At 41.7% G+C, this 21,249-nt stretch overlaps 1 protein-coding gene across 1 annotated transcript in view; it reads left to right on the forward strand.

Annotated features, from left to right (window-relative positions):
• Positions 1–21,249, forward strand: part of LOC119661542 (kelch-like protein 17) — a 125,659-nt gene that overhangs the window by 89,792 nt on the left and 14,618 nt on the right. Inside the window, exons 4-5 of the mRNA XM_038070928.1 lie at positions 2,954–3,050; positions 9,019–9,255. Coding sequence (XP_037926856.1) covers positions 2,954–3,050; positions 9,019–9,255 — 334 coding nt within the window. The remainder of the gene's footprint in view (positions 1–2,953; positions 3,051–9,018; positions 9,256–21,249) is intronic.

The raw sequence follows: 21,249 nt of genomic DNA on the forward strand, positions 1-21,249 counted from the left end.
AATACTAACTCAAACCGACTCTCCGAAGAATTGTTGGCCCCCTTCATGAGGATAGACCATTCCGTAGGCTACACAATGACGAAATCTATGAGCGATACCATGACCGGTTGTGGATAAAATCCGGCTTAATAGGTTACGGTGGGCGGCGCACTTAATGGAGTGTGATCACTGCCCAGCATTTATCCTTGCCAAGTGCGGTCTTAGCTGTGTTAGCTACTAGGACAACTGCATCCGTTGTAGACCTCCTCTTTCGAAAACCCAACTGATTCTCGGAGAGACCGCCATGCGTTTCAATAATTGGAAATAATCTATTATAGATTACTCGTTCGAATAGTTTGCCAGTATTATTTGGAAGGCATATCGGCCTGTAGGACGAAGCTTCTCCCAAAGGTTTGTTTGGCTTGAGGACTAGTATTAACTTTTGCTTCTTCCATTGTATAGAAAATGCTCCTTCTTTAAGGCATGTGGTGAACGCCTCGGCAAATATATTTGGGGCTATTTTCACTGCTGCCTTGAGAGCTTTATTGGGGATGCTATCCAAGCCAGGTGCCAGGTGCAGCTTCGAGGACCTCCTTTCCACTTACCATGGGAACTTCGGCGGTGCCTATTTTGATAGTATGAAGGTAAGCGGTACTCACATTGTATGAGAAAAGATCCATTACCATTCTATTAAGCAGAGTAGGGCAAGAAATTGGTGGGGAGCGTTTGCCTTTGACTTTCGATATTATTGTCTTATAGGCGCCACCCCAGGGGTCCGTGCCAGCTTCTAATTTCTTCCGAGCGTTTTTGTATTCTTCATGTAGCTGCTCGTATCTAGATCGGTTTCTATTTCGCTGACTGCGCCTTCTGGCCTTGAGGCAGGCCTTGCGGCATTCTCCGATTTCAGAGTTCCACCAAAAGTTCGGAACGCCCTTCTGGGATACAACACACCTTGGCATGGAGGCGTCTGTTTGTCTGTCTATCCGCCTGTCTGTCTGTCTATCACACACATTTTTCTCGGAGATGGTTTTAGCGATTAACACCAGATTTGGTGGAAAGGTGGAAACTGTGAACGCTCACGCATATCGTGAGTTACATCATTCAAGGTCAAATTTAAGGGAAGGGGTTCCCATACATACAAAAAAATTTATTTTCACCAAATAAAGTCATGTGGGGTATCAAATGAAAGGTTTCAATCAGTACTTCCCGAGGTCAGTCTTAATTTTGATATTTATTGGAAAGGCCGGAAGTAAGGGTGGTTAAAAGTGATCATTTTTTTCTACGTGGCCATTCTCAGAAACTACTGAACCGAAAAATCTGAAAAAATCAAGACAGACACTATATTGTGCCTAGGCTCCGGAATACCCTTCATACCGATATCTGTTCGAATAAAGTTACTAAAATTATATTACTATGATTTTCTGTAATTGACTGCAGAACCCTCTTAAGTTCATTCTAGCACCATGCAATTTTGCAGCAATATAGGCTATGATATGGGGCATAATCCTACCACTATTATTAAAAAACGGCCTTCATATGAGGCAATCCCCTTAAAATATATATATATTGGCTCCTTCCGTGTGTATCGGTGGTGGTTGATAATTCACTTGGATTCAGGGCTTCTGCGCAATACCGAAAAAACCACATTTAATTAATGTTCTTCACTTAGAATTATGAATGACCATCTGACAAATAAACACTTGGATAATTGCTTTTCATTACCAGCTTCTTCTTAGATTATCTTATTCTCACCTTATCTTTCACAAAATCTCCCTCTATTTCAATGGGAAGCAATTTAAATATTAATTTTTTCCATTTATTTGTACAGAAGCTCAAAGGTAAAGAACACAGGGCCAGTACCTACATCCTTCCTCCTCCTTTCTTTGAATTCTCAAGTCGGCTCTTCCTTCTCCATAAAACCGACTGAAGTCAAAAACATTTATCAAAAACTTATCTGAACGATGAAATAAATTTCTGGACTACAACAGTTCTTCCCGCAGCTTCATTGTGTTATTATGATACTTCTGCCCAGAACTTGGTAACCAGCCAAAACAACAATATTGCGGTTGGCTTACATTGACCATGATGCTGACTAAAAGAGAACTGATTTCATGTTGAAAACCAAGAACAAAAGCTTATTTTTCTGGGCACAAAGGGAAGTTTTTACTCAGTTTCGGAGGTAATTACGTTTCAAAGGGCACTTATAAAAGGGTTTCAGTCCTCATCCGTTGAGTTCTCTATGGAACCAGAAAAGAGTCAATCGAAATGCTAGTAATTGTCACCATAGAACAATGCCGAGAGGACTGTTGAGTTCTTTTCATATCTGAGGCGGAAAATGCTTTCAAAAAGTGATAGTGCCACAACCCCAAATTATTATATACTATTGTTTTGCTATGTTGATCGCTGCATTTCGAATTATACGCATAAAAAATTTCATCTGATACAAAATCGTGAAATAGGTTTTTTACTCAATAAGTTCCAAGATGGTGATTCCATTGAAATCGAACCAAAGTTTCTTAATCAGCAAACTTTCACTAAACTCCAAGTAAAGTTTTCAACTCAAATAACGGATCAACCATAACAGACAAAAACCTAATTTACCATTAGTCACTAACTAATCTCCATATTTACTCCACAGACCACACATTCCCAATACAAATAACCGCAAAAGTTTAGCTTGTCCTTAGTACTAACTCTTGTAAATTTTCCTTGTGCATCCCCTAATCTCCCACTGACTCTGGAAAGTAGAAAACTTTTTCGAAAATCAAATTCAAGTAAAAAAGAATGTCCCCCGATGGTAGACATGTAGCTGTACAAAGAAAGCCAAACCGAACAGACATCCCTGAGAGGATAATGTCTTCTGTTGAAACAGCAGCCTGCAGACAGGGTTGCTTCTCCAATCCTTGAATGTCTTGTCATTATTTTTCGACTCCTTGAGCAATTAGATGTGTGTAATTAATTTTTTTCTTTGCAGTTATGTGATGTCTGTCTGGAAGTCGGTGGAGAAACCATTCACGCCCATAAAGTCGTCCTGGCATCAGTTAGTCCGTACTTTTATGCTATGTTTAATGGTGAGTATGTGTTATGTTTGTTTATTGAAATCGTTTACATAGGTCTTGATGTGCGTATTGAAGAGGGTGTGAAATAATATGTAAAAAGTGAATGTACTTATGTGAAGATTGGTATGCCTGAATGACAGCGGAAAGCATACATCATATCCATATTTCTTGCTTGAAATAATAAAAGCGATCTCTAACACGAACAGCATTCTATGCTTAAGCAGATAAGGACAACACAAAATAATCGGGCAGTGTTAAATAAATACAGGATATATCAAACTTAAACGAATTCATTTATCTCCAGACGATCCTTCGAATCTCACATATAACGTGAAAACTACATAATAACAATCAGAAAGCTAGTGTTGCTTAACCTTATTCAGGAAGACATCCACTTTACCTATCAAACAGAACTGAGGTCTCTTCAAGTAAGCTACTTAGTAAAGCATCTTCCGCATTTACTAAATTCCCCCAAACTCTCTAAATTCCTAAAAAGCCTCTAGCAATGTCAGCAGAAAGAGTACCATGCCACATCAAACTAACGACCCTTCATTTTTAGCCCGGTTCATATTACCTCATTATCCAGACACAGAGTTCATCATCCAAGATCCGTACCTCAATAAAAAGTTTTATGCGTCCATTTTTAAGGATTTATGTAAAACAAAACCTTATCAGAATCGGGTCGATGTGTGTCTGTCTGTCTTTCTTTTATGCATTGGAAGGTGGAAAGGTTCAAAACTCACTAAAACCATCTCCTTCTACTTCGCTTACCCTCCTGTACTGCCATTCCGGTATTACGTCGCGGGGCAGGATCAGTTGCAAACTGCGCCTCGTGTCGTTATTTGTAACGTTCCTCCGAAGTTCCTCCCTCCTCAGCAGATGGTGGATCGCCTTCATTAGTTTTTCCACCACCCTCCAAGATGTTTTAGAGGTTAGCATGTGGTTCACGGTGTTCTCGGGTGTCAATCGTGCCCCGGCGTCAATTTCCGGCTCTGCTCTGTGCGGCGAACCGCGGGCAGATAAAAACAACATGCTCCGCATCCTCCGGAATCATCACGCATGTCGGGCAATATGGGGAGTTGTTTTGCCCGAAGCGATAAAGGTATGCATAGTACCTTCCGTGTCCGCTTAGGAATTGAATTTGGTGGTAACCAACCTCACCCTGGCTTCGTTTGATCCATTTAGAGACGTGTGTGTATCCAGCGTCCCATTTTTTTGCCATTCGAAAGTAGACTCATTTCATGCCAACGCCGACGATAGGTATGGGACTCGCCGATTGCATATGACGGGCCATAGAAGCGTTAACCCTCGTTCGCCAAGATGTCGATGGGGACCATGGTTGCTATCACACAGGCTGCTTCGTCTGATGTTGTACGGTAAGCGGAGGACGTTCGCAATACACTCAATCGGTATGGGGCTTCAATTTTTCTTCTATTTGCTTCCAACTTCAATGGCGGTGCCCAGATTGGAGCTGCATAAAGCAAGATGGAACTGACAACTCTCGAAATCAAGAGGAACGGCGGTCTAGGACCACTTATTTTTAGTAACATTCTTAATAATGTAGCCACTCCTGAAGCTTTGGTTGCAAAAGTTTCAAAATGGGGCTTGAACTTCAGTCAACCATGACACCTCAATAATTTAAACATTGGCTGCGACTGTATGATGTGTTCACCAATCCTGATCTTTAACGACGTTTGTTTCCTTCGCTTGGTAATCAAAACTACCTCGGTTTTACGCTCCGCGAGCGTCAGACCAGCTTCCTCTAGCCAAGAATTGATTTCAAAAATTGCCTCGTTTGTGAGTACCTCGATCTCATCAATATGTTGTGCCACGATAGTCACGCCGATGTCGTCTGCAAAGCCAATGATTATCACTCCTTTGGGTAGTTCCAACTTTAAAATTCCGTCGTACATTATTATCCACAGGAGAGGACCCGGGACTGATCTTTGTGGAATCCCGCAAGTTGTTATATACGTCTTAGGTCCATCGTCCGAATCGTAACACAATATCCTCTCCCGGAGAAATTCCATGACTATGTGCACCAGGTATTTAAGAGCACCCATTTTGGCTAAAGCCGCAATTATTTTGTTCTATTTTGCCGTATTGAAGGCATTCTTCACGTTGAGAGTAACTACCGTGCAAGATTTATTGGCCTCCATTGCTTTTTCCGCAATTTCCGCCTTTCGGAATCCGAACTGCCTATCCGAGAGACAACCCTCCTTTTCTGTGATTGGTACAAGCCTATTGAAGATGGCCCGTTCGAAAAGTGTCCCGATGCCGTTTTGCAGACATATCCGCCTATAAGACGAAGGTTCACCCGAAGGTTTATTTGGCTTCGGGATTAGCACAAGCTTCTGTTTCCTCCACTCTTTCGGGAAAATTCCACTTATGAGGCACGCCGTAAATATTTCAGCGAACCACCTTCGAACTTTTTCGACGGTCACTGTCAGCGCTTTATTCGGAATGCCGTCTAAACCTGGACCTTTATTTTCGGCAATCTTTTTCGCTGCTTCGAGGACTTCTTCGGTGGTTACCTCGGGAATTTCATCGGGATCTATCTGGATCTATTCGATTCACTTGAAACTTGTGGACAGTCCGCTTGTCGCCGGTGGAATCAGGGGTAATGTTAATTATTGCGGGCAAAGTAAGGATGGCAACGGTGCATTATCCGTCCCATACATAGAAAGGAAGATATCACACAGCGCGGCAATTATAGGGGTATCACGTAGCTGAGAATAATCTATAAGATATTGCTAGGTTAGATGGCCATTACCAAAGAAACTTCACTCCAGACAAATCAGCAACAGATCAGATTTTCTCTCTGCGGCAAGCGATGGAAAAACTGTTGGAATATGGACAACAGTTGCACCATCTGTTCATTGACTTTAAAGCCACCAATGACAACACAGCCAGGGTAAAATTGTACACGGCTATGAGAGAATTCGATATCCCAACGAAGTTGATAAGACTGACTAGGCTGACCCTTACCAACGTCAACAGCGGTCTAAGAAAAAGCCCTATCATGCGTATTCTTTAACTTGTCAAAGCAAGAGAAACCATCCTCTTCAAGTCCACCCAACTACTAGCCTACGCTGACGATATTGACATTATGCGATGAACAACCCGAGTTGTACAGTTTACCATCATCCAGATCGAGCATCTCGGACTGCACATCAATGGAGGCAGGACGAAATACATGGTGGCAACGTCAGTGCCGAAAATCAAAGAACGAACAACTGGTCAAACAAAAATAAGCGAAGGATCCTCCGAAGAATTGTTGTTCGCCTACATGAGGATGGACGAATCCATATCGTACATAACGACGAAATAACAATAAAATCCGGCTCAATATGTTGCGGTGGGCGGGTCATCTAATCCGTATGTATGAGGATGATTCAGCCAGGAAAATCCTTACGTGCAATATCTATTATAGAAAAAGAAGATGAGGCATATCCTGCCTGAGATGGAACCAGGATGCCAGACAGATGTGATGGAAGTTGAATTCGTGGACCTCGGTGCAAAACCGGGATGTGTGTAGTTCCTCACTAAGGCAGGCCTAGACCGGATACCGGTTGTTGCGCCGTTGATGATGATGATAAAAGTAAGAATTAAATGACTAGTGTTGCTACTCAAAGTAGTAGTCTCTTTAAAGAGTTGCGTCAAATGCCTCCCTTTTAGTAATTTTTGGCTGGTAAGTATGATAGATCAAAAAGGTGTAGGAAGAACAACAAGATCATATCATCAAAAATCATACTTAAGAACTATGCAAAGGAACGAAGGAAATTATGGTGACACTACTATGGCAAAGAATACGTCTGACGTCGTTGCGATGTGGAAATGTGGAAGGCGAGCCATACGGGAAACAATTACATTCCTAGGAGCTGCATTGTAAGGGCTTCCGCATCCTACATCTGCTACGATCTTCTTCTAATGTAAAAAAGCGCAATATGGGCAGATCTGAGACAATCTGATGTTGACCACTAAGGACCCCAGTGTCAAAAAAATGTTCGGTAATCGATCGCATGGGCTTTCGATTACAGCAGGAGGGGAACGAACAACAGCAGCCAAATCCTGCTTGAAGTCTTTGCGGACGTAGACATTGTATCAATGTGCCACTGGGGCAGGTCACGCCAGCGCTGGGACGGCGTTTGTACCACAGTAAAAAACCAAACTACTGATGAAGTCAGAAACTCACAACTTCAGGATCATCTTATCTAAGAGCAATGAGAAGTCGGAATACCCAACTTCGGATGAACAATACCGAAATCTTCGCAATAATTTTTAAAAAGGCTACAACTAGAATCAGATGGAATTGCTACTAACAGTTGCGCCTTAAGACAAACACGAACCTGTGGGATACTGCCTATAAGGCTACATTGAACAAGATATGTGTGCTTTGGAACAAGATATAACCCTGCCAGAATTAATTCGTTTTGCAAACCAGCCTTTAATTCGGTTAAATGGGGTTGGATTACGGGCACCTTGGCTACACTGAGTGCTTTTGATTACTTTACCTGATAAATCAAGAATTAATTTTCGGAAGGGTTTCTGTGGAGAATTCAATGTGACATCATATAGTCCGAAAGGTTCCAATTGAGACCCCTTCTGTGCAACATCATGTATGATGTGTCGCGTGCCAAAATCGATTGGTTTGTAGACGACCTGACGCTGATGAAGCGCCCCAAGGACATGGAATTTTATACATTTGTACCTTAAAGTTATGGTTACTGATGGGCCAACTGAACCTGGTGTACGGCCAAAGTATAGCCGCTGACTGCTTATCGGAGAGGTGGTGAAATTCAATCTACTAAATGCGGTTGGGCGGGAGCATTAGACAACACTGCGAATTGAAAGAAGATTAGTTCGACATACCCAGTGGGTGAGACCGGCAACGCCAGAATGATCCCCTTTTATCGTCTACCGAATGAAGAACACTGTCTCTACTAAAGAAAGAGGGTGAACACGTCAGAGGTGATCGCGGTCTTCCCATATCTCAATTCTATAAAGAGCCGCAGAACTCAAACACTGATCCCGTCTATTGACAGTTGATACGAGCTAATTTACGGAGAATTTTATTATCACCTGACGTAATTCCTTACGGAACACAATGGTTATAAGAATTGTTCGCATCATTTCGGATTGGACGTCTCCCGACTGATACATTTAAGAGCTCGCAGCATGTTATTTTCCAATATCCAAGAATCGTAGATGAAGGAAATATGTTGAGCGAAGCGCCGAACATAGCTTTCGGACCCAGCTCGGAAAGCACGAAGGCCGCTTGATTAGATCATACTGGGTAGACCAGAACCGCCTCACAGCGATTTCACGAGGATACGAACGGAGGTGAACGGCTTTAGTGAGTGAAAATCCCATAGGCTACCGCCTATATGCAGCGTCTTTTCAAGATCTCGATTTCGAAGATTTCGCTGCAGGAAAGAACGTGGAATTTCTCCACCATTATTAGATAGATAGTCAAGTCCACAAAAAACCATAACCGGAAAATTGTCGCGGTCTGAAGCATAAAAAAAGCTACGTTTACAATAACACTTTAAACCATGCGAATTTCTGAAACACAAATTGAACATTACGCAAATATGAAGAGCTGGAATTTTTTTTTATTTCATTATTATTTCCCATTGCATGTGGTCCTGACAACTTTTTAATTCCGCCTACGTTTCCAATTCAAATACTTAAATACTTTATGAAGCTTTCTAGATACTTATTCAATCAGAATATCTGGAAGTGGTTTCACCCCCTTGTCAGAAAAACTTAGGAGTTAGTTCTTTGGTAATGAAGTTCAAAAATTAATACGCGCAAGTAGAACAAGCCAAATTGTTTCCTCAAGCAGAAAAATCATTAAACCTCCCAAGCTAATACATTATCTTACATCTGTAAACACTTGCTCGATTCTTCTTTACCTAATTTACAATGTTCTTTAATTCTAATCCTATCTCCACTTTTTAATCCTATTTACATGAAGACGACATGCGGGAGCGAACACAGGAAAATGTAACGCTACACGATGTCGATGCAACCGCACTACGCCAACTAATTGATTACACCTACACGGGGGAGATAACAATTACAGAAGATAATGTCCAAGTTCTGCTGCCAGCCTCGAGCCTCCTTCAAATCCAATCAGTACGGGAAGCATGCTGTAAATTTCTCCTGCGACAGCTCCACCCTTCCAATTGCCTTGGGATCCGGAGTTTTGCGGGTAAGTATTTAGTATTTATCACAAGCAAATGTAGACTACATGAAAGCTTTTTTGTAACGCCCAGAAAACATGGGGGAAAATCCTTTGAATGATGGATCAATAGGAAGGAGAGTTCGTAAGCGAACCAGGGAAAATCACTTTATAGCGACGAATAAAATCGAAATTTTAATAACGAAAACTATTGAAGAGAAAGTTATTTTTTTAGATAGAACTAAAAAGAGTCCTTCCTAAAAGTTTTTTCCAAAGAATTTTTGTTTTCACTGTAAATGTCCTGCAAAAATTGGTTGTATTATACTTTGCGGTAAAGCACAAATATCTAGTTCTTTATTCGCTCCTCTTAGATTTGTAGGAACAGATACAATTCCAATAATGACATCAACTTTGTAAAACATCATATTTGTGAAGGAATAAAGAACAAAAACCCAAACACGTTTTACTCTTCAAATCATCGTTTGGGCTAGGATGTCTGGTAATACAATGTTTGAGCATCCCTTGCTGTAGTAAATGTTCGTTCGGCTCCACAATTCTTAAGAAAAACGCGATGAATCCCTTTTGTTGCAAAGGACCCTTAGTAACAAACAAATCCAACCGAGGATATGAACAAGATTTATTGAATTACTTGCTAGAAATGGTGTCCTTAAGCCCACATAGTATGAATGGTAATGTCGCAATAAAGTCCCCGCAATCCCGCTATTCCGCAATAAAATAATGATGTCACCCTGATGGTGATAATGAAGCGATATTGATTAGGGACTAAACATCGATGGAGTTCCAAAGGTGCTCGAGTCTCGTGTATTCCCTTTTGATAAATGTCTGTTGTTGAGTATCATCCACTAATGCTTGCGAGGTGAAATGTCGAAAGTTGAACGCTATACAAGAATAGATAGCGCAAGGGAAACTTTTCCGTGTTAAACGGATTTCATTTCAGGGATTTGCGGAAAAAGAAACTCGGTCAAAAGTGCGGCAAATTGGGACGAACTGTTATCGGCATTTATTATGTTTCGTGTTAGGAAATGACGTAGGTAATAAAATTGTACAGAATCATGTCGAAATGAATTTATTATAGATCTGTTATTTGATGGGGGTTTTCGGTTTTTTGTGTAAACGGATAACGATAGGTATTTTGTTGCTTGCTGTTGTTATGAGGAACAGCAAAATGAGCGCAAACTGAATGCAATTAAAGACAAGTAAGTATGGTGTGATGTCCCAAGAAAGATACGAAACCAAATAAGGCAGGGGGGGAGGGGATCGTAAAACTGCTGCTAAAAGCGCCCAAGGTTGGGTCATCCCTACTTCAGCAATGTTTTTGCATTGGACGCTAACAACTTGTTGAGATCTGCGTGCGCAACCTTGTGAAAGACCAACGCTTAGACTATGATATGCAGGACCTAATCCGGTGAAAAATGCAAAAGTCAGGTGGAAATTTTGATGGATTTTTCAAAGATGTGCATACAATTTTGGGAACGGCTTGAATGTGAAGTGGATGTAAGGTGCCACCGGTACTGAAACATCCACGTGGAAGCTATGAACTGAGGAAAACAGCACGAGTTCCCACTGGTGCTACCAAAGCTTCCCGAACCTGGAAACTCGTTGCCCGCATCTTCCTCTTCTCAGTTGTATCATAATGAGAATCGCAAAACCCAGACAGCATACTGACCTTCAACTCACTTTCCTCAATCAGGTTGCAGAAACCCAATTGCTCTGTAGCCCCCGCGTCCTTACTGATCTTTAACTCCAACGATGTCCTTGCGAAAATTTTCAGTTATTGAAGCTAAAGTGTTTCCGAAACGAGGGAAACCATTAATCATTTCTTTTTCACGGATTTTTAAAAGTGAGTTTTCTTTAACATTTTCAACGATTCAATATACAATATTGATGAAGACAGACGCCAAATACATTTTCCGAAAGGCAGTCCGAAAGTATGTTTAATTCGGTTATCGTTCCATACCATGAAGATTTTAAAGCGCGTCCTTAACAGGCGCATACGAGGCATCATTGAAGGTAGCGTGCCCCACAGGGTGTCGACTTTATTAAGACTGTGGCTCTACTGTTGCAATATCCTCCGCATAGTTGCTAATGAGGAAACACCGCCTCAAGTAACAAAGTCTACTGCTAGAAAAACTACTTCTGCTGCGTACAGACAGCAAATCATATCTGACAGCCAACCCCAATGAAACCAGTACAATTATTGTCAGTGTGCAGCGACCTATCCAGGATTGAACGCTTCAAGTATAACCAATCGAGGCTCTTAACCAATGCTGAACTATACGATAGCATTACTTCACGCATCAGTCCAACTTAAATGAGATATCACTCCATAACCGCCCATGCTTTGGGATCAACACGTAAACGGACACCTCAAATTCAGAGTTTATCTCAGCGTTATTGCCCTATCAGCATCTATAGACCCAAGTGGAACGCAACATTATCCCATTCATAATGATCGCGATGAGTATAGTATTGCTCTCCATCTAAACCAGACCAATGAAGCCGGTCCAAAAAAAAAATGACTCTTCTCCCAAATGTGACAACTATTAAGAAAGCAGAATAAGCGGTCAGGCAGGATGGGGATATTCCGAAAAACGAAAACAAGTTGTGAAACTAAATGCTTCAGGTATGTATTGCTTGTATAGGGATATTTGTTCCATTTGTAGTATGATACTACAATCCAAAGTGTGCAATTTGAACAAAAGTGACAATTTTGACCTGTTGTAATTCTGTTGGCAATAGTGCGATTTCCGCTGGTAATATTGTGCTCTATAGTATAGTCTTTATTACTGCCAAACTGGATGATTCTAGGATAAACTTAAGGGGCGTTCCCAATCAATTTCTAAAAAATATAGTTATGATGAATAAGTTAATATACTATTATGGAGAGTATTTTATGGTCTAGATACGATGTGTATGGACCACCATATTTGTTTTCAGATATTTCGGTTGGATAGTTTAGTCCGTGAAGTGATTGATCCGTTTCGGACCCCCGCACTCCTCCCCGTTGCATTCAATTTCAAAATTACTAACTACTAAGTACTAACTGTGATCTTTCATTTGATGCCCCACACGGCTGTACTCAAAAAAATGTCAACCCTCCTTTGCATGTATGAGGACCCCCCTTAAGCTCAACGTGGAACTATGTTACTCACTGCATGCAATGGGATTCAAAGGTTCCACTTTTATACCATGTTTTTTATCAATAAGAGTAAAATTTCTGGCATAATAGGTGTCACAGACGGACAGCAAACCAATTTTATTATATCAATGAACGCAAAGTTAACATAGAAAAAGATACCGCAATCATAGACGAATCAATCGGTGGAAATTTTCCAACACCGTGTTTCCCCATCAATTGCTCACAGAAAGCCTCTTTCTTTTCTGTATCGGGAGCCTCTGTTGGTGCATACTGTTGTTGCTCATTCTAGTCCGGAAACTCGCTGCGCACATTCGAAGCCGATAGTGAGGGCATCGCTTTCAATTGCGTTATTACAACTAGTACAACCAGATCAGGCTTTTCGGAGTATAATAGCAAAGCGCTGTACGACAGGGGGGCTTTATAAAATATGATAATATGTTATTATTAACTTTATGTGAGCAGATATCGGAATGAGGAATATTTTTAAGTCTAGATTTTACAAAGATAGGGAGAAAGAAACCAGTTTCACTTTTTGGAGCACACATTTTGAGTATTCATTCCCCTGTGTTTCATCCAATCTTCAAAAAAAGTACAAATCAAGTCCTTTCATTTGATACCCCACATGACTATATTTGGTGAAAGCAAAATTTACCCCCCCCCCCCTCTTTCGCATATATAGGGAGCCCCTCTTAGTTCCAACGCAAAATGATGCCACTCGCTGCATGTAAAGGGACACATAGACCACACTTTCTCACCAAATCTCATTACAATGACCTTAGCCGTTTCCGAATAAATCTGGTGTGACAGATATTCAATCGATTCTAATACGGTTTTGATTCACTCAAAACCTTAAAAAGCATGAAATCTCTGAGATACCTGATTGTTAAACAACCATTCAGAATATAGCAACTTATTTCTCCTCCTTTCTCAAACGAACTTGGGACTAACTAGCCAATTAGCAAATTTACAAGAATGCCAATCAGGAAGCAAAGGAAGTGATTGCTTTTACCCAAGCTGTCCATTTCGAAAATCTTTTCGATAAACAGGACACTCGGCACGGAGGGAGAAATTTTTGTTGACTTGTCAAAATCGACCCTAACGCACACATGATATCGAACACTTCTTTTGCATTATTGACAAGAATGTTACTTTGCTTACTCACCGATGAGCCACGATGGACTTTTGGAGGGAATATTTCGGTCAGTTTTCAACCGAAAAGTTTGCTCCTCATTTGCACCTACAAGCACTGTCGACATTCGTACCATTTCCACCGCGGAAATCGAGGTAGCCAGCAAACGAATGAGACCTGACGACATGACAACTGAGCTCTCGAAAACGAAGAACTGACACCCAACACTGTGGCTCCGTAAATTCTTTAATTGAGTGATTGAGAAGAGCACAGTACCATCTATGTAATTGGCAAGAAAGCCAATACGAAAAAAAGTTCCAATACGAAAAAAAGGTTGTCCAGCAGAATCCTCGAATAACCGTTCGGTTCGGTTACTCTTCCATATCATGAAAATTTAAGACAACCCTATTCGCGACATAGGGCAAATATCCGTGAATCAAGCCGGATTTGTCAAGATCTTCGGAGAAACTCCATGAGGAGTATCCCCGGATGCATTCCTGGATCTAGACAAGGCGTTTGAACGTGTGCCTCGCAAACTCATCTGGCATGCTCTGCGCCAACACCCAGTGTCAAGAAATTCGTGAACTGGCCTGAATAACTCTACTGCGATCCAAAGAGTAAAATTCGAAGTGTGGCGCTTCGGGTCGTTCAAAGAAGCGTCCTCTGTCCACCATTCTTTGTTCTTGTTTTATCGACGCTGCGACGCAGGACACCCAACGTCCGCACCCTACAAATTGCTTTATGCATTAACAACATCCGTGGTGGAAGGCCAAAATATCGAGCCCCATGCAAAGACTGCTGTGTACTGAATTATGTATTGGTAGCTATCTGACGACTGAAGTAATTAAATACTGCCCCCCAGATACTGCACTATCGCCACATCTGGCGAGCATGTTAAACTACGCGCTACTAAGCAAAATACAAAGTGTGCACGCAAAGGTCGAGAGAAGCGATGTTGAGAGGATTGTATCCAGTTCTTGTAATGCCCTCTAATTCTCGCATCGCAAAGAAGAAACTGGAATAAAGCAGAAGATTAGGTGGATATACTGAGGTCTTCTGCACCGATTGCACAAATATAATAAGAATCTGGACCAGGAGTCTAATCCTTGGGTAAAAACGTGAAATGCGCCATTTTCCTTGGCACCATGCATAAGGGTTTATTACGGTGAAGTATCTTCTAAACTGATAACCTGTGTGATTGACGATCGGTTGGAGCACCAATCCCCTGTTGCCATTAGCTCCAAGTGTTTAATTGATTTCGCCGACAAATACAACCATTTGCCTCTCAAGGCAAAACCCATTGAAATCTGTAGCTCCGGTTACTGTTCTTTATATATGTACGTTATTTTAAACAGTTTCGACCCTGACTAGTTTCACGCCAGAAATGGTCACAACCTACATTTACAATCCACCAAACCACCATATTCCACTGGATAAATTCCATCCCATGAATCATCTTTATCTTTTCGTTTTTATCTACGTGCATAGTTCCCATTGACCTAGATAAAAATCTTCAACTAACTTTATAGTTTTCAAAAAACCTCCAGGAAAAGTTCGCAATTTACTCTGAATAGGAAAAACATTTTCAACACTTTTTCAAGTAGTCGCTTAGCTGAAGACAAGCCCAAAAGGAAAGATATAACCACCTTCAAAATTGCTCACCGCCTAGTGTTTCGCTATTTTTCTACTCGGAATAATGACAGAGAATAGTACGGAATCTAGGACGGCAAACCATTAATGCTTGGCTGTTAAAGGCTTAAAAGCACCAGAATAAAAGTTTCCACCCCAATAAATGCAACAGTCAACAAGAACAAGAGCAGTCCCACTTGCAGTGGGCCACCATGAACAATGTGTGGATCCGGGCTATGTTTATTATCCAATAACAAATGTCAGCGAGTATAGAACATTCAGAGCTACTAAAGGGAGGCAATAGTGTCGTTTAATTTACAGTGGCGCTAGATTATACTAGGATCCATTAGAAAAAATGAAGAAATTGAGGGAGTATCAAACGTTGCTCAGAATGAAAATACAAATAGGAATTGTAGTGCTTTTAAAAAGCACCATCCAGAGCGCTAGAAGCTATTGCGTATCTTTGCATAAAGGATGTGGAACTATTGCATATCCTTGCATAAAAAATGAACAAATTTCTTGACGTTTCCCTCTATATTGCCTTATTTTCAACTGAAATTAATATAGCTATAATTCCCATCAGGACATGTTTCCCTGATTAAGTTTACTGGGATTTGAATCACGACCTTTTATTTAGATATAATGCTAATATCTTCCGTTCTTCTTCCGTTTTTAATAAATACGTTTAATATTATGAAATTATAATTATAAAATATTTTTAAGCTCCTAAAAATCGAAAAATAACTCCAATGATCCCTCTAATCCCTTTTTTATCACCGTAGAAGCTCCCTTAACAAGCCAAGTATAATGTTCAAGACCTGAAAAGTATGTTCATTATTTCGTACTTAAAAGTTAACCTCTTTAATCAAGGTGACTTCAATATATTATAATTCATACTCATGACATGTTTGCGATTATACTGAAATGGAGCGATTACCATCTGTTGTTATTTTCGGTCACACTACTCCCAGGGCAGAGGTGAGGCAGCGTCTGATGAGTTGCCCCTGCCCTGGACGAAAGCTTCAGTCATCTTTCTCCTTAATCACTTACTATTGTCGTCTAGGAGTCTACAGCGCAAACCAGTATGTGTGGATTGTTCACACATAATGATCGTGTACGACAGGCTTTAATAGTTATTTTACAGTACTCGCAAGTATTGCCAAGCTTTCCACAAGCGACACCCGGAGTTAGATGCTTTTCAGGTCTTGAATATTACAGTACAACGGCCCGATGTCTGCTCCCGCTTGAAAACCAACGGCGGCAGCTCCCATGCTGACACAACTGACTGGGATTCCTTTAAGAATATTTTAAGCCTACACTTACACTTAATGTATGACTACATCTGTTCACCTGTTGGAGATGCTGGGTGCACTTTGAAAAATCATGAAACCATGGGACCAAATTTCGAACACTTGGATATAGATATAAGAATAAACTGTTACGCACCTCTATATCTTTCTGTCTCTGTTGACATGGCTCGGTCCTTACCTCTCTAGCCTTTCCTGCAATGTTTCCTTTCAAGGCGGCGTATCTCATTCCTTCCTTCATTCTCTCGTATACCAGAAACACCCATTTTAGGTCTACTATTTTATTTATTCTTCAGAAGCGACTTTCCCTACCTCCTCGCTTGTTCGTGCTTGTTTTACGCTGATGACCTAAAACTCTTTTCAATTGTGGCTTTCCCAAGAAACTATACCCCTCAACAGTGGAATCTAAACACTACGGTTCACTGGTGAGTTGGCACCAAACAACAATGACTGCCATCCAATCTCCCAGTCTGTTTGGCTATTGTCTTGCTGTGTCTGTCACCACCTGTTTGATTGATGTCACCAATCGTGCTACCAAAATAGCTAGCTTTATACACTTAACACTCTTCAACTCTTGTTCGCTGCATCTTTGAGTGTAGTTCCGCGAACTGGTCCCCTTCCCGCAACTGTGATGGTCTAGTCTCTAAAAAAAATTAACAGAACAGAGGGCTTTGGGAGAACCATCGAACAATAGGATCGGCAGCTTGGGATCAATTTTTTTCTGTAGATATTGCTTTACTTACCTCCGATCAGCTTCTGAAGTATCTTCAGAAAAATATTAAGGGGCTTAATACAGCGCATTGTCCTGATCCAAATGGTCACACCGTTCATAATGTCGGTTACCGACAAATAAGCAAGTCTTTGGCGAGAAATTTTCGCATTATAGGAATCATCGGGTCTTATGAAGAAGCTTTTGATCTTATGTTATTATTATTCTGTACTTGTACTGTACAGCCTAGATGTGTGTGTGGTCTCCTCGATGCCCTCGCAGAATTTCCTGAAATTAATTCGTTCGGGCTCGCCGGCTTAATGGAGGTTTATTTGATGAGTCTTCGGACCTCTATCCTTAACTAAGTTAGGTTCTTATTTATCCACCGACCGAACTGGACTTGATGACTCTATTGCAGTATTGTCGCAAAGAATTTTCGGAGTGTGACTTATCCATGCGTTGCTAGGGAGGACCGTCCTTGTATTTCCGATCATAAAAATGCAAAATTGACGAAATTAGAAAAAGTATTCTGGAAAAAATTTGCGCCTCAGAGCAAAGTAAAATTCTTAGAGACTACACAAAGATTATATAGGAATCGACGGATCATATAATCCTTATTGGGAGGTCCCGCCAACTGAAGACGACGGACAAATACTGCCACCACCAAGTTTAAAAGAAACAGTTCGTGCAATTCATCGGCTTAAAAATCATAATTCGCCAGAAGCCGATGGAATTACAGCCGAATTAAATATGGAAGCGACTAGTTACACCAAGTGGTTCATCAACGTGTGCTCAAGGTATGGGACAGCGAATCAATGCCTGACGATTGGCAACGAGGCATTATCTGTCTCATACATAAAAAGGGAGATATCACACAGTGCAACAATTATAGAGGTATCACGTTGCTGAGTACCATCTATAAGATATTCTCCTCTATCTTGCTAGGCCGGATAGCCCCATACGCCTAGAACATCATTGGCCCATACCAAAGAGGCTTCACTCCAGGAAAATCAGCAACAAATCAAATTTTCTCTCTACGGCAAGCGATGGAAAAACTGTTGGAATATGGACAACAGTTGCACCATCTATTCATCGACTTTGAAGCCGCCTATGATAGCATACCCAGGGTAAAACTGTACACGGCCATGAGAGAATTCGGTATTCCGACGAAATTGATAAGACTGACTAGGCTGACTATGACCAATGTGCGAGGCCAGATAAAAGCAGCAGGATCACTCTCAAGACCATTCGACATCAACAACGGTCTACGACAAGGGGATGCCCTATCATGCGTCCTCTTTAACCTGGACCTCGAGAAAGTGATCCGTGATGATGAGGTAAATGCAAGAGGTACGATCCTCTTTAAGTCATGGGAAGAACCACCCGAAACGTACAAACTGTCTTCATCCATATCGAGCAGGCGGCGCGAGATCTTGCGCTGCACATTAATGAAGCCAAGACGAAAGTACATGGTGGCAACGTCAGCGCCTAAACGGAAAGAACGAACAACAACGAGTCGCACTGGTCAAACGAAAACAATGAAGATAGGGGACTACAACTTTGAGACCGTTGCTAACTTCTCTTATCTGGGGTCGAAAATCACAACCGAAAACAGCTACGATTACGATATTGGCGCACGGTGTTGGCAGCCAACAGAGCCTATTTCAACTTACAAAAACTGTTCCGCTCGTAACGTTTCACCATTGGGTCAAAGCTCCTGCTATACAAGACAATAATCTTGCCAGTCCTCATGTATTCCTCGGAAACCTGGGTTCTTAGCAAGAAAAATTACGAACTCTTGGCCGCGTTCGAGAGAAGAATCCTCCGAAGAATTTTTGGCCCCTACATGAGGATGGACGATTCCGTAGCCTACACAATGACGAAATCTATGAGCGATACCATGACCGTCAGGTTGTGGATAAAATCCAGCTTAATAGGTTACGGTGGGCGGGTCACTTAATCCGTGTAGATGAGTATGATCCAGCCCGGAAAGTCTATAAGGGCAATATCTATGGTAGAAAAAGAAGACGAGGCAGACCCTGATGAGAGATGTCGTAGGCCAGGATGGCAGACAGCTTTTGGGGATATCGAATTGGTGGACCTCGGCGGAAAACAGGGATGTCTGGAGTTCCTTATTAAGGAAGGCCTAGACCGGATACCGGTTGTTGCGCCGTTGATGATGATGATGATCTGGAACACCAGAGCTGTAGAGTGAACATAAGTGCCCGAAATTAAAATTATTCGGAAAATGAAAAAAAAAAAAATACTCCCTAAGTTATTCCCTTAAATTTTTTCTCGCCTTCGAGAACAAAAACCGATACACGGGAGAAAAAATCCAGTGCTTACTGCCTCCCTTGAAGACAAAACATATTCTCCAGGACGCTTTTATCACAACAGATGCTAGAATAACAGGCATTTCCACTGTTCATAGTCTTCATTTTCTAGACCAGGTGAAAAAGCGATCTCCAAGAACTACATCAACCTTTAGAGCAGCGCTTTCCGTCTACGTCACCCATTTTCCGATGAACGAGGACTCCTTTTAGAAGGAGGACCCTTACTCTCTTACTGTTTCGATAGAAGCACCCACTGCTAGTGCATTAATATAGTCGCGGTAGATCGCGGGTATTGTTAGATAAAAGAAATCATTCACTCATAAGTTCTCTGTACCAGGTATAAACACAGATGCTGTTGCTTTTTGGAAGAGTCATTCGGAAGCAGACATTCCCTAAAACAGGCATTCATTATGCTGGCCCATTCGCTCTTGATACATCCAAATGAAAAAGATAATGCTCAATGGAAGTTGCGTAGCTGCATTAACGTACATATCTGATAACTCAGGACGTTCACTTCGAATATTTTTATGATTACAGCACAAGATGGTTTTACTGGCATTGCAGTTTATTACTGCCGCTCTGATCGTGGGACAAAATTTCAGCAAGGTACCTTGGAGTAGCAGCAAATATTTAATGAAGCGTCTTCATTTAACCAGAAAGAAAAGTTGATGCTAGGATTGCCAGCATCGCATGGAGATTCATTCTGCTCCGCGTTCCTTTGGGGATCTATGAAGGGAAACGCTTAAACATTTCATAGGAAACCTCAGGCGTGTTTCTAAAGAAGTAAAGAATTTAGCGATTTATCTGCCTCAATTGAGAGCGCTTCAGTTCACGACCCCTAAGTTCGTTCAGTGGAAATTCAGGTAATCTGCCTTCGTAGCTCCATTAACGGTTTCTGAAGAAAAGGTAGGTGCTCTTTCTCGCTGGAAACGTACTTTACAGCTTTTGGAAGAAATCTTATCGGAGGTGGCGGCTCAAAGTAAATCCGCAAAAAAAAAATGAATGGAGCAAAAATCGTAACTGAACAGTTGTATGGTGGGTGGGTAGGTATCAATGGCCGCTCCGAGGCGCCCAATTAGCGCCGCGATGAGCCATTTTGATGACACAAATTCGTACGGTCGTGATTGCTATTATGAGAGCAGGGAGGCAGAATCCACCTCAGATTTTCAGAACCAGCCTGCAGCATTCACGAAGAAAAGCAGTTCTCCCACCCTGAAGCTAGAAATCTCCCTGAGGGCCCCAGAGAATTGTTTACTCAGTGTCCGTAGCCTGACTCTATCTTGTACGCATTTGCACGCGTCTGGCACAGGAGCTCTCGTGACTTGGCGAAGGTGGTAAGCCTTGTAAAGCCCGCGACTGCTAAGTAGTGTAGCCCACTTATTCCCCTCTATGTTCTTAAGACCGGGAACTCTGAGGAGGGTGACCTTGAGCGTCCCGCTCAGACTGTCCAGAGCATTTCTGCACTGCGCCACCAGCTTGGAGGATATCGTCGTTGAATACAAGTCCTTAATGACCATTTGGCTGCCGGTCAGAATGACTATGTTACGCTTGAGGCTCGGATCATGCCCCAGCCATCGATAGACTTCCAGTATCGCTAGTACTTCCATTTGGAATACACTGACGAAACCTGGGAGACCGTACGATTCGATTTGATTCAATATACTATGTTTATTCGAGAAAACCCCCGCACCGACTCCACAGACCATCTTTGATCCATTGGTGAAAAATACTGTATCATAACCTTGCAACACGCCGCC

This window comes from Hermetia illucens, chromosome 1 (assembly GCF_905115235.1).
Source record: "Hermetia illucens chromosome 1, iHerIll2.2.curated.20191125, whole genome shotgun sequence".
Classification (NCBI taxonomy): Eukaryota; Metazoa; Arthropoda; class Insecta; order Diptera; family Stratiomyidae; genus Hermetia; species Hermetia illucens.